At 23.4% G+C, this 13,974-nt stretch overlaps 3 protein-coding genes across 3 annotated transcripts; 1 reads left to right on the forward strand and 2 right to left on the reverse strand.

Annotated features, from left to right (window-relative positions):
- The first annotated feature begins 391 nt into the window (after positions 1-391).
- On the forward strand, positions 392-3,013 carry LOC105365290 (uncharacterized). Its single transcript, XM_011503405.1, has 6 exons — positions 392-753; positions 1,052-1,547; positions 1,878-1,977; positions 2,294-2,407; positions 2,708-2,863; positions 2,948-3,013. The coding sequence occupies exons 1-6, from the start codon at positions 489-491 to the stop codon at positions 3,011-3,013; spliced, it is 1,197 nt and encodes a 398-aa protein (XP_011501707.1). The 5' UTR covers positions 392-488.
- Positions 3,014-5,375: 2,362 nt separating this feature from the next.
- Positions 5,376-6,224, reverse strand: Pfdn4 (prefoldin subunit 4). Its single transcript, XM_011503344.1, has 4 exons — positions 6,123-6,224; positions 5,961-6,065; positions 5,661-5,777; positions 5,376-5,597 (listed from the first exon to the last, which is right to left on the reverse strand). The coding sequence occupies exons 1-4, from the start codon at positions 6,159-6,161 to the stop codon at positions 5,445-5,447; spliced, it is 414 nt and encodes a 137-aa protein (XP_011501646.1). The 5' UTR covers positions 6,162-6,224; the 3' UTR covers positions 5,376-5,444.
- Positions 6,225-7,814: 1,590 nt separating this feature from the next.
- Positions 7,815-10,804, reverse strand: LOC105365291 (Ionotropic receptor 21a). The gene is made up of 9 exons (XM_011503406.1): positions 10,286-10,804; positions 9,859-10,058; positions 9,677-9,796; positions 9,438-9,599; positions 9,119-9,360; positions 8,786-8,926; positions 8,522-8,720; positions 8,244-8,448; positions 7,815-8,153 (listed from the first exon to the last, which is right to left on the reverse strand). Exons 1-9 carry the CDS (start codon positions 10,802-10,804, stop codon positions 7,872-7,874), a joined length of 2,070 nt encoding a protein of 689 aa, XP_011501708.1. The 3' UTR covers positions 7,815-7,871.
- Between the last annotated feature and the right edge of the window lie 3,170 nt (positions 10,805-13,974).

The following is a 13,974-nucleotide window of genomic DNA, read 5'->3' on the forward strand; positions in this document are numbered from 1 at the left end:
GTTTATATAATATGAATATAAATACAAAGTATTATATTTTTTCAACGGTACAAATAAATCTTCTGCACTGATAGAAAAAGTGATTGAGAAAATTATGAACCAATTATAAAATTATATAAAAATAATATAAATTCTTTTTATGTTAAAGAACATTGTTTTTTATATTGTATGAAAGACAATAATTTTCTTTTAATGCAGAAAAAACAAGTGTGTTCGTTCAAATCAAGAATAATATTATAAAAGTAAATTGTTGTATTAATAATATAAAAATTGAAATATTTTATTTATTTCGTAGAATTATACTATTTCTTAATATATACAGAAATTGTGATAATTAATGCGTAAACAACTATTACCAATATCGAGAAAATTAATAATGAAAGGGGCACATAATTATAGTAAAGGTAGTGTTACTAATTTCTTATACTAAAATACAGTAAAAAATCCATTATGATATATTTAATGATGATTTTTAAATTACAGATTTTATGTGGGCTGTGGGCTTAAATCGATTTGGTCTTAAGGTAATGGGAGTCTGGCCTATCAATGAAGATAATGAGTCAAAATCATTTTTTACAGAACTACGAGTACCCTGTATGATTTTAATCATGTTTATTTTTATTATTTTGCCACAAATGTTTGGTCTTGTAATGATTATTAATGATATAGAGCTTGTAATCAACAATTTGATGACAAATTTTACTGCTTGTTTGTGTTGCGTGAAGTTATTCTTTATTTGGTATAATAAAATAGGTAATTATGGGACATTTGTTTACTGAAAAAATTTTTTATTTTGATTTTTTAATAGCTTATTATTTGCATGTTTTGCAACTTCTTCTTCTTCTTCTTCTTCTTCTTTTATTTTTTATTTTTATTTTATTGGCATTAACTCTTAATAGATATAATCAATAAATGTAAAAATAGCTTTAAATGTTCTTGGACAATATCATTTTTGAAAATAGCCTCATAGAAACAAATTATTTTATTAATCTAATTATTATTTTACAGTATCTTTATCGAATCTATTAATTGAAATTTATTTTTAAGAAAGAATTACAACCAGTAGTTCAGTCGATGATCATAGATTGGGAACGACCCAAAAAGAAGTGGGAGGTTGAAATCATGAAGCAAAAAGCTTTTTGGATGAGAAATTTCATTATTTTCGATTATATTTCGTTAGCGATATGCTATCTGGGTTTTGCTACGGGACCTTTAATTGGTTTTGATATGCGTTTAATATCTAATATTACGGACTACGAGAGTCATCATTTAGCTATACAATCTTATTATCCTTATGATTATAACAGAAGTCCTCATTTTGAATTAACACATATAACCCAAATAATTGGTGGTTTCTTTATGAGTATGTCAATGAACATTCCTGATCATTACTTTGGAACCTTAGTATTTCATACAAGTGCGCAGTTTTTGATTCTCAATTCAAATATCACAGATTTTATTCAACAAAATGACGGTATTTTAGGAAATACAAATGATATCGATAAGAAATTGCGAATCTTCATCGAAAGGCATGCATATCTGATGAGGTGACTTAATGAAATGCCATTTATTAAATTTAATTGCTTTCAATCGTTATGCTAAGTGTATACTCATCAAGAATAATTTCATATTATTATAATTATTTGATTTCGTTTTAATATAATCATGGCTTATATAAATTTTTTAAATTTTTTATGTTGTAATCAGTACGCAATACTTATACAGAGGCAAAGTATACTCTATTATTGTATAAACAATTAGTAAAAAATAAAATATATTAATTATTATTGTTTCATAGTTATAAAAATCTAATAAAAAAATTAATTAAATTTTTTAACAAATTTTACGAGTAATACGCTTAACTAATATTTTTACAGAACGATCGCAGTTCTGGAAAAATCATTTACTTTTATAATTGCATCACAAATATTTCTCATGACTGTTTTAGTGTGTTGTACAGGAATTATAATTTTAAACGTAAGTCATCATAAATTATTTACACATTATTTATATAAAATATTTGAAAATAACCGAATAAAAGATTTACACTCACGTAAAGAGAAAAAAAATCTTAATTTAAAAGAAACATTTTAATAAAAATTGATAAGAACTAATGTTAAATACACATAATATATTTATTAAAGAAATATCGATATTTATAAACTAATTTTAAGTAATTTGCTTCTAAATTCTATACAATTATGGAATAAATTACATAGAATTCTAAATATTTTATATAAAATTTATCCAAATTTGACTACAATTTTTTATTTAAATTTAAATGACTTAATAGCTATTGGAGTATAAATGCATAACAGTACAGATAATTGTACTCGGTGGAACTTTAATTAATCAAATGCTGCATACATTTTTTGATTTTTTTGCCAGTGAGAGTCTTGCAACAAGTGTAAGTCCTTTTAACGTATAAAATAAAAATGATTAATCATAATAGAATTTATTCATTATTAATTTTCTATGTAATATATAAATTTCGTATATAAACATAAAGCTTAAGCTTAAAATATATAAAATTTATAGTTTATATATATATATTTTTTAATTATACTTAACGGATTTTTTATACTTAGTATTATTAAATATTAACAATGTTCAAATGACTATATATACATTTTAAATAAGGATAAATACTAAATAATAGTATTTACTTTAAAATAACATAACAATAATATTGATCAACAATTTTCAGAGTTCAGACATATTTTTTAATATTTATAATAGCTGCTGGTACATATTACCGAAAAGAATTATACGCTCTTTTATATTAATAATGATAATATCACAATCGCCTAAACAAATCAAAATTGGAAGAATTTTCACTGCATCTTTTAAAATATATTGCAATGTATGTCTGATTTTATTAGTGTTAATCCTTTAAAATCTATTTCGCATAGACATTTATAAATAATTAATTATTTTATAATTACAGATAATTAATTTGATACTAAGATATATTTCGATGCTCTTTGCTTTCACTAGAAAACGTGATTCATAAGATTTAAATATTAAACATTTTCAAATAATATTATCTTTGATATTTACCTACAAAATTTAATTGTGTAAATTAATTATATATCATCTTAACTCAATTATGATGTTTTAATACAATTAAAAAATAATGGATGTCTTAAACCAATATTTTAAAAAAATATATATTTTTTTTTAAATAAAGGTAAATTAAACTATTTGTACTATTCCCAACTATTTGTATAAAACCTTAAACAAACTATATATGTATATTTAATTTTAATTAATTATGTCAATAGTCTGATAGTTTTTTTTTTTTTTTATAAAGTTAACAGAAATATTTTAATAATTTTAATAGGGAAAATATTTAATATTAACTATTACTATATAAAAAATTAATGCATTAATTATTTGATCCATATTGTAATATATTTGAATGATAACTAATATATAAATGAGAGATTGATCTAATTTTAAATTACATAAAAATTGTGATATGTGATACATATTTTCAAATTTATTCAAAACCTCGTATTAAAGAAAAAAAATTTTACTTTAAAATAAATGTATTTTATACTGAAATAACATAAATATCGTTTAATGAAAATAAGTATTTAAGTTAATGTAAAAAAATCATTTAAATATGATTGAAACTAATTTTAGTAGTATAAATAAAATATTTATGAATTATTATAAATTTATATCAAATTTAACATATATGTCAATGTTTGTATACATAAAAAGTATTTTAAATCTTTCATTTCATCTTTTTTATTATTATTTAATATTTTAACTAAATGGTGAATATATCTTTTAGATGATATTGTTAATGCTACAAAATATCCTACATTTTTGAAAAATATTTTAATGAAATATGTAACATGTTATTCTTACAATTTTTAATATTTAAATAATTAAAAAACGCATTCATTTATATATTCATCATATTTTTGAATACTTATTTTTTAAATAACTTAACTATTAGTAACAATTTAATATTTAACTTTATAATATTTTAATTTTATGTTTTAATTTTGTAATATTACACAAATTTTTTAAAAAACTTGTTATTATGACATTAATACTTTATAAAATCATAAATTTTATTGATTTAATTTACATGTAATATCTAAACAAATATTTTAAAAGTATGAAAATATGTTTTAAAATATTATTCGAAAATGACTTATTTAATCTCTTAATGATTTAGAAATACACTTTCTTCAAATAATTAAAAATATTTTCTTTAACAATTTTTATAATATATACATTTTAATGACTCAAATTATTTATTAAAATATTATTTATCTCAATTGTCTTTATGAATTCTATATTTATTGTTAAATAATAATAATAATAGATTCTATTAAAAAATATAACAGAACTATATCATATATTCTGCAGATGAGTAATAAATATTGTTAATCAATGTACAAAATTATTTAAGTGTTTGTGTCTAAAAGCTATAAAGTTATTAAAGTTATTAAATGATTTTATTGATAGTATTTTTTATTTTATTTAGTCAATTAACAATAGATTATAAGATGAAAAGTAAACATAAATTTTTTTTTAATTTAATTAAAAGTGTTTGATATATTTCATAATAATTCGTAAAAATAATATAAATTTTTATTTTCCTACTAAGAAAATTTAAAATAATTTATTGAGTTAGAAAATTAAAATAACATTATTTACATAAAAATTGAGAAAATATCATAAAGAGTAATAAAAAAAATCACAATAAATTTGAATGTACTATCAATTAAACTAATAATGTATCGAGTAAAATTATACAACATTTTACTATATACTACATTTATTATACAAATAAACTAAGATGCATTCACATATTAATTGTATAAATTATTTAAAGTGAGATGTTCATAAAAATATTTATTTAAGTTTAGAAAAAATATTTGTTTAAAATTAGTTATTTGATAGTCTTCCGTAATTCCTGTAAAATATTTGTAAATTTCTTGAATATTTTTAATTATTGGAAAACCACATAAAGAAAGTAACAATTTTATTGTCACTTAAGTTGAAATTAATTTTAATGTGAATTTTCGTTTATAATTGTATTATTTTAAAAATTTTTTTTAATTTTTGAAAAATAATACAACATCACGATACAAATTAAAATATTATTTTTAACCTCATTGTTACATTGAAAAACTTGCATCAAAATACGAATGAATTATAAATTTCAGAAAAATATATAAATATAGATGAAAAAAAAATTAAACTTTATATCGATTACTATTTAAATATATTTTTATTTAAAATACTTGTAAAAACTTTTTCTCCAATAATCATATTGAAAGGTAATTCAAAATTGTTCAAATTTAAATAACTTAACTATTTTACAATGTATAAATAATCACTAATATATTATTTGAACCTTTGTATTATAAGAATATACTGCTATTGATAATATAGTACTCAAAATTATACAATACTCTTTATTCTTCTTCGGCTTCTAGACTTATGTGATTTCCAAATTTTGCATATAATTGTGTCTTTAAGTCATTCATAATAATTTTTAAAGCACTACATTTTTCATTTAATGCTGAAATTTCTTTTTCCTTAATTTTCTTTCCTTCTTCTAAAAGTTGCTATAAAATAAACAATAAAATATTATAATCGACATTACTAATTGTAAGAAAGCTTTTAATTACCAATGTTGTTGTTAAATCCTGCTGTACAAAAGTTTCTCCAATGTGATATGGAATTTTTGCATCGTCGTCATATAATTCAATTTCAGCACAAGCATCCTTCAAATTTTGTAGATCATTCTAAAAATACATCAAAATTTAAATACCCTGAATTTGCTATTAATATTTACTGGTCAATAATGTATTAAAATCAATCACATAAATCATGTACTTCCAAGTCCTTATAAGGTAATTATTATTTTTTTTTACAGTACAGTGCCATTACAATTACTTATTAATTTCATATAAAGAGTTATAATTAACCTGTTTTCTTTTTAACTCGTCTTGCAAATCTTCCATTTTAGCATTTTGTTTAGCAAATTTATTAATTTTTTGTTGATCTTCAAAAGCTACGTGCACATCCGAATCCTAAAAATAAATAAGATATTTTATAACCTGAAAAAATAGTATCAATTACGAACTTACTGGCTGAAATCCAGATTGAACGGATTTAGCTGTAGCCATCTTATTAAATTGTTTATCCAACTAAATACACTTAATATTTATATTTCATAAAATTATAAAAAAAATAATTATTTTTCTTAGTACTTTATCGTTCGGGTTTCCATAAAACTTTAGCTCTGTAACTTTTTAAATTTGTATTACTATAGACTCTGAAGTTTGTCACATAATTCATGCAAGCAAATCTTAAATATTTGAGGTGGCTTTTCATGAAACAAATTAGAAAAAATAATTGATTAATAACCGATGGATTATAAATTAGTATTATTGTTCTAGGAGCTGTTTAAATAACGAAATTTTATTTATTTAGAATAGTGAAAAACAATATGATTGAAAGTCAAATAATAAACAATGAATTTACTTATATGGCTTTCGGCAGAGTTTTGGTAGTTACTCAGTGGTAGTAAATTGTAAAAAAATGTACAGCAGCAATAGATAACATTTGGCACCATATAAGTTTATAAATTAATCTGTTACATCGGCAATGAATTTGAATTTTTTTTTTTTTAATTACCGTATATCATGTTTTTATCATACCTTATATCACACAGTACCATTCCCAATTATGTCAGCACATTAATCGAGTTAATGAATTTATAAGACTAAGACGAAATTTTTCGACACCCAGTCTCACGCGCGTATGATCCTTTGTATTAATGTTTGATCCATGATGGGAACGATAAACCTTCAAGGATCATCTTTGTATTCGATATTAGTATGTAACCTATTCTTACCTTCTATACTCTGACCCCGATTATCTTCGGGTCATGTAGAATGATAAATGTTTAATATTATGAGTTGCATGGGTGTTTATTTATAATGAATGTTATTTGTAAAAAAAAAAAAAAACTTAATTTTCAGTAATATAAAATTATTTATTAACATCAATTACAATCCTTTATTTATAAAAATGTTAATGTAAGCGTTAATAAATATATTAATTCACAGAATTGAATTTATTTTTCTTTTCACTGCTACCAATCAATTTCATATTAACATAAGACTTATTACTTATACATTTAAATATTCGTTTTAATCTTTTCATCCTTTTATCACGAAGATTTTTACGTTTCACAATTTTATTGACAAAAATATAAAAAATAACTATTATATATTTCATTATTATTGTTATTATTATTGTTATTATTATTATTATCCGATAGTTATTAATATTTAGTTTATAATAGCCAATTTACTAATTGCAAAAAGGTTCTGTGAAGTTTTTTCAGATTTATAATAAGATTTTAAGTGAAAATACTAGTTATTCAATTGGATGTGTATTCTTATTTGTTGAATGGCGTAAAAGTTAAAATCTTCTTACTAGATTAGCATCCACGATTCATGTGAATCCAAAAATATGAAATATAAATAGATTTTAATTTGCAACTTTCAATAATTTTATCTGTAAAATTTTCATTAAGTCCATGTTAATGATATTCAAATCTAATTTTTAAATGTAACAATAATGATCATACATTAATAAATCTTTTTTTTTTTATAAATTTCAAAGTTTATTAATTTTGTTCTTAAAGACATAAAAAAAAAATATTACAAAGAAAAACAAATAAAACAAAGTTAATAAGTACCTTTAGAAATGCAATAATGTTAATGTAATAAAATACCTTTTCAATAATATTTTTGTCTGTGTTTTTATTTTCAAAGTTAATTTGAATAACATTTACATAGTATAGAGTAATTAACACTGCACTATATTTATATACTTCCACCTCTAATTGGTCTCCACTTGATTTCGGATGAGGAATTTTTACGTAAAGTAGATGAATCTATTTGATTGATCGATGTGAGAAAGCCATCTGTACGTTTGTCCTCGTCATTTTTTCCACATTTTTTAATGAAATTAATCGATGACTCTATGGTTATGACGAACACAGCTAACGATAAGCCAATTGCAAGAATTAAAAACATGCCTTGAGTATCTTCCACCGTTAAAATTCGATCGTTCACTTGTATTTTCCTTGATATTCTTTTGGTAATCTAGAAATCAATAGTTTAAAGCAATAAAACCAAAAACATTATCTCCAAAATATTAATTTTTTATAGAGTTGATAGAACGATATAGAAAACTTGTCTATTGGTTTTTGTAGCAATACGTTGGATTATCCATTCGATGTCAGATATAATTTTCTCAATTAATCCAGTTTCAATAGCTCGATTCACGAATGTGTTCATATATTTTGTATAAAGTGATTTAACAGGGAATAGCTGAACGACATTATAACGAACAAAACACTCCTTACTAATGTGCATGAGGGAGCGTTTTGTTGCCCATCTATAAATATAAAATAGATATAATATTTATAGCCATTGTGTAATGTTAAATTATTTTAGCATTTAATTTTTACGTTGGAGCAAAATCGGTTTGCACAATATAATCAAGAGTTGTTTTTGAACCTAAAAAAGCATAAGGCCAAAAATATGCTCGGCTGGCATTTTTAACTCCTTCTAGTGCACTTGGTACATATTCCATTTTTCGAAATAGTTTTATAAGAAACTGGTCATCAGTTGTATTGACATTGAACCATTTTTGCCATCCATTATGATCTAAATCAATTCAATTCAATCAATAATGCAAATTTTAAAACATTATAAATAAATAATACGCTCACCCAATGTGCCAATTCGATAACGATAAGTCAGTAATTCATCCGCAGTTTCAACTGCTGATGGATAGACAGAAAGAGTTATAAAAGCGATAATAGAGCCAGTATAACAAGCAGTTATAATTATAGTGAACACCCAATAAATTGCTAAAATTTAAATATAAAATATATTCTCTTACAATCTAAATAATATTCATAATATAAATATTTGTGTGTGGGAGCGCGCGCGCGTGTGTTATATACCATTCATATACAAAGTTGTATTTAATATATTAAACAATTACTGTTATTAAGATGAATGTATTATTTAATAATAACCATTAAGGGATATTTACATACCTAAGAGTATCGTAATTGAATTTCTGGCTATTCCATCATTAAGAAATGGACTTTTTATAACAAATGAATTTGTATAAGTGCTAAAGACAAACCAAAACATTGTATTTATTTTGCTAGGATGCTTAAGTAATGATAGTATTGTAAAATTACTATTGAATGTGAGCGATATGATTAAAAAAAAATAAGCGGCACAAAGAAGCATCCAAACGGAATATTGAAATGGTCCTAAAATTGCCCGATACCTGTTAGGAAAGGTTTTTGGATATTATAAAATAATCAATAAATATGCCTTCTTCTTAATAATGAATGAGTCGTCTACTTTGGTATGGCAGTTGACGCCAGAGAAATAAAGGCAGCGCAGTCTTCGGTATAAGGTGCGATTATATCAAATGATTTTATTAGTTCTTCAGTTTGATAAATACCGCCAGTAGCTGCTGACGCTGTTCCAGTTAATACATCGAATTTTATGGAATCAATCGAACTGTTAAAAGAAAACAATCGTAAAGTAAGAAATGAGGAGAGATTTTAATATGATTGCGAGATAAATTATTGAAATACCTAGGGCCAGCTGAACGTGGCTCTGTAAATTCTACTGTAAAATTCAAATAAGCAGCTGATAATTTCAAAAGTCTTATTTCAATCCCATCCCAATCCGATTCAGCCGAGCCAATCAATGACCTAAATAAATAAAGCCTTATTTTAAATTTATTTCCGTATATTACAGCCTGTGCATATCATACCGTCTAATTGTAAATGGAGGATTTTCAATTGTAGACACAAGAAGACGATGACCCATAAAACCATTATTTAATTTTTCAGGAAAGAGATTAATATTTTCCACGGTAATACTATTATTTATCCAAGATGCCAAAAATAATGGTTGACTCGATCCACTTCCATCGGCATAAAGTTTGTGCGTGTATAATAAATAAGAGCCAGCCTTGATATAATAATTTAAAAAGATATTTACTTCTTCACTTGTAATAACAATAGTTTCAAAATAATAAAAATTTATTTATGTTACATTGTAATAAACAATTTTTAATAAATTCTTTCATCGACAAATCTACTATATTTTTACAATAAAAATTTATATTTTTTACAATCGAAGCGTATCTGTACACTTACATTTATAAATATAAAAATTTGAAATAAATTAATGCTTACACCATGCTTGTTGCTTACACTGTGCGTAATAATAAGAAGGTGCTTATACATTCTCGCTATGTGACTTTTCAGAAAATCTTTGATTTCCCATAGCGTCTCAGCTGAAACTATCACAATTTTGCTCTTGATGTTTGGAGGCATTATATATTTTATGGCAAATATATTATGAAGAAAAATCACATAATTCGTACATTTGTCTGAGTAGCGCTCGCGAGTAGGTCTTTCGCCAGCAGAAAAATCGATGGTCTCTTGTGTTAATGGAAGAAATGTATTAGCAAAATAAAGATGAAAATCGATGGGGTAATTTTGCTCATAATTTAAATCGTATATTATGCCGAGTGTGCAGTTTTTTAAATATTCATTTGCTATGCTTTGAAAAAGTTTGGCTAAACTCTCGTTTTTATTTTTAAACGATTGTAACGATTTTTTAGGATTTTCATGAATCAATTTGCCATTAATCGTTTGATGGAGTTGAACGAAGATTAGGAAAATTATTATATACAACCAATGCATCCTCATCTTTACAATACCTCACACAAACTGAAACTGGACAAACACAAACTGGATATTCGGCGATCTATCGGAATTGCAAACTAACTATAACAAAACATAGTATCATATTTATTGTTCATTAATACGTGAGTTAGTGTACGCTCAATTTACCGATACCCTGATTTTATCGATTTTCTTCCTATGCATTAACAATTCCTGCTATTTATTCATATATACTTTATAATATTACTATGTCCTTTTTAAATTAATAGGTTAATTAAAACAATTCAAAGTCTATTGTAGAAAATTTTATTGGATTATTATCATTGAAGGAACAGTATTTGCGATTTAGACTATTTATGTTAAATCCAGAAAGACGAAACGAATTTCAATTCAATATTGAAATAAGCTAAATAATTTCAATTAAGTAACATTTAAAATGGTTTGTGTTTCTTCTTACAAAATATTAATTTTTTTCAAAATAAAATACATGATATACTAAATGCTTGATATATATTTCAATATATGACCTTCGATACATTAAGTTTATTTTTATACTTGTGTGCCTGTGTGCGTGAATGCATGTGCGCTCATGAGTATATTTATATTCTTAAATATATGAAGAAATGACGTTATTAGTAAAATATGAATAAATCTAAATTAATAAGAGGAAATAAGATGTATATATCCAAACATATGATTTGTAAATATAAATATAGTGATTGTAACGTATATTTAACAATTTGTTGGCGTCCCTAAAAAAAACTAATCAGGTGCTGTATAATGAAGAATGGAGATGTATAATTAATATTTTCGGTGAAACTATTTCTGGATCCATGGAACTTAATTGAACTTAATATCTTACTATTTTGATACGGCAAAGTTGAATTATTTTTTAATAATTCTTTTATTAATAATTATATAATATAACTGCGATAAATATAAGCTTTATTTAGCTGTAAAGTACTTATAATATATCGCTGGCAATATAATCATTTTTAATTTGTTTTTTTTTTATAAATACACTATATGGACTAGACTATTATAAATAATTTTAATTTTGTTATTTTGTAATTTTGTTATAATGTAATTAGATAGATAACAAATTGCTATTATATCTTTTCTCACGAAAAATCTGCAGCTGTTATATAGTCCATGATGTACAAAATATGCGTTACTTCATACCTTTGTAGAGATCCAAAATACATTTATAATATTATATATATAAATTAAATTATTATAATAACTAATTTACATGGAGTAAAAATATATTAGTAAAAATAATATTTAAAAAAAAATTTAAAGGACTTAAATATAGATAATAGGATATTATGGCTATTATAAACAATAACAATATAATATCTTTAGCTTTAGAACTACAAAAACGACCACAATTACAAAGTAGATAGTAAATTATTATTATACGTCATTTATATCTGTTATACATATTAATGTTGTGTATGCATACATAAACATGAGAGATGCACATGTACGCAGAGTAGTGTGAACTGCTTGTTCTCCCACTTTAGGCTAAACAATATAATCGATATATAATAAACTGGTTTGTCATAAGTGAGTGAGTAAGTAATCGAGAAAGAGTAGAACACGCCATTAGAAAGGACCATGCTAGTGGCATATAATATTTAATTTGAAACGAGTATAGTCGATTGTACAATTGCGCTTTGTTCATAGCGGTAAAAAGAAAAATCATGAAATAAGTTGATAAAGGATGCAAATAATAGCAAGATAATTTTATAATTTATTAAACTACAAAAAGACATTAGTGAGGTATTAATAGTTGAAATAAAACAGTCAATCAAGAAAAGACTCCAACAAAAATGTAACAACTCATGTTTTAGCTTATAGGACAGTGATAATACCCAATTTAAGAAGAATTTGTAAAAACTTTTATTATTTTTTATTTTGATAATTATCCATCTTCCATTTATTATTTAGGCCATATTTTCTTTTTTGTCCGTCTGGCTGTCTCATTATTTACTAATTATTCCTTTAAGAATAATATTATATTATAATATAATCATTGTCTGTCAGTTACATTGTTATAATATAACCCTTTATATTCCTTCCACCAAACCCTGATTGAACATTATCAATAAGAGCGCGAACCGATAAATTACCGATAAATATAGAGGTTTAAATATTTAGTTAAAACTTATTTGTGACGTTCAGTTTAACTCTTGTGACTAAACGCAAATGGAGCCAGCTACTTTATACAGTTGCAACGGAATTACCCGATACTATTACATATTAATGTATGAGTAATACAAAAATGAGCGAATAAATGAGTATTAATAAGCATTTATGCAAACATTGAAATTTGCAAATATGTACTAACGAGTATACTGCATGTGTGTGTACGGGTACATGGTAATTTTAATCAGTGTGAAACAAACAACCCCTCTAACTCACTGATTATTTACATAATTATTTTTCGTATTCAATTGTTTTTCGTAAACTGTATAAAAAAAGGTGCCATATGAAGGATAAAAGGGATAGATGTTTTGATTATTTAAATCACTTATCCACCAACTCTTTGACTTGAGTAAAAAATTATTCATTCAATGATAATATAGTGAAAAATATAAAATTTAATAAATATAATAAAATACATTAGCTTACAAAACAATTAAAAACACTTAATATAAAATATTCTTTTAAACTAATTTTTTTAAATGTAAATAATAAATAACATTCTTTTGTTAAACGTATAAATATCGTGACATTTTTAATAAATTTAATTAAAACTCTATCGAATAATTATTTCTGTTAAATTATTTATTATTTATAGTAATATTATAAAGAATCACTATACAGATTCATTCATTTGTATCTTTATAATTTATTCTAAAATTGCTATATAAAATGTATTTATGTTAACATTAATATTACTAATATTGATATCATTCGATTATTATTTTCATTATTTCGTTAGATTTATTCGTTATTATTTTATTTATTTTTTTTTATCTGACTTTGTTCTTCTATCAATTTAACACTATTAATTATATTCTTTAAAGATAAAAAGTACTTCTGAAAACAATTTTTCTAAAAATGATAAAAGGCCGCTTTAAAATTATTAAGTGTTAATTTAACAATATTTTATAATCTTAATGAACTTTTCAATTTTCTATTATCTTATACATTTTTTAACGAAGCACTTTAAATTTAATGGGTAA

The sequence above is a fragment of the Ceratosolen solmsi genome, unplaced genomic scaffold (genome assembly GCF_000503995.2).
Source record: "Ceratosolen solmsi marchali unplaced genomic scaffold, CerSol_1.0 scaffold63, whole genome shotgun sequence".
NCBI classification, from domain to species: Eukaryota; Metazoa; Arthropoda; class Insecta; order Hymenoptera; family Agaonidae; genus Ceratosolen; species Ceratosolen solmsi.

Bases quoted from the DNA above. Each gene is read 5' to 3' on its own strand.
- Pfdn4 (XM_011503344.1), bottom strand. From the start codon at position 6,161: ATGGCTACAGCTAAATCCGTTCAATCTGGATTTCAGCCA. The intron at 6,066-6,122 runs GTAAGTTCGTAA...ATTTATTTTTAG, and splicing joins TTCAATCTGGATTTCAGCCA to GATTCGGATGTGCACGTAGC. The intron at 5,778-5,960 runs GTTAATTATAAC...ATGTATTTTTAG, and splicing joins ACGAGTTAAAAAGAAAACAG to AATGATCTACAAAATTTGAA.
- LOC105365291 (XM_011503406.1), bottom strand. From the start codon at position 10,804: ATGAGGATGCATTGGTTGTATATAATAATTTTCCTAATCTTCGTTCAA. The intron at 9,600-9,676 runs GTATTTCAATAA...TTCTTTTAACAG, and splicing joins CCACGTTCAGCTGGCCCTAG to TTCGATTGATTCCATAAAAT. The intron at 8,449-8,521 runs GTAAAAATTAAA...TTATATTTATAG, and splicing joins CAAACCGATTTTGCTCCAAC to ATGGGCAACAAAACGCTCCC.
- LOC105365290 (XM_011503405.1), top strand. From the start codon at position 489: ATGTGGGCTGTGGGCTTAAATCGATTTGGTCTTAAGGTAATGGGAGTC. The intron at 2,408-2,707 runs GTAAGTCCTTTT...AACAATTTTCAG, and splicing joins GTGAGAGTCTTGCAACAAGT to AGTTCAGACATATTTTTTAA. The intron at 2,864-2,947 runs GTATGTCTGATT...TTATAATTACAG, and splicing joins CTTTTAAAATATATTGCAAT to ATAATTAATTTGATACTAAG.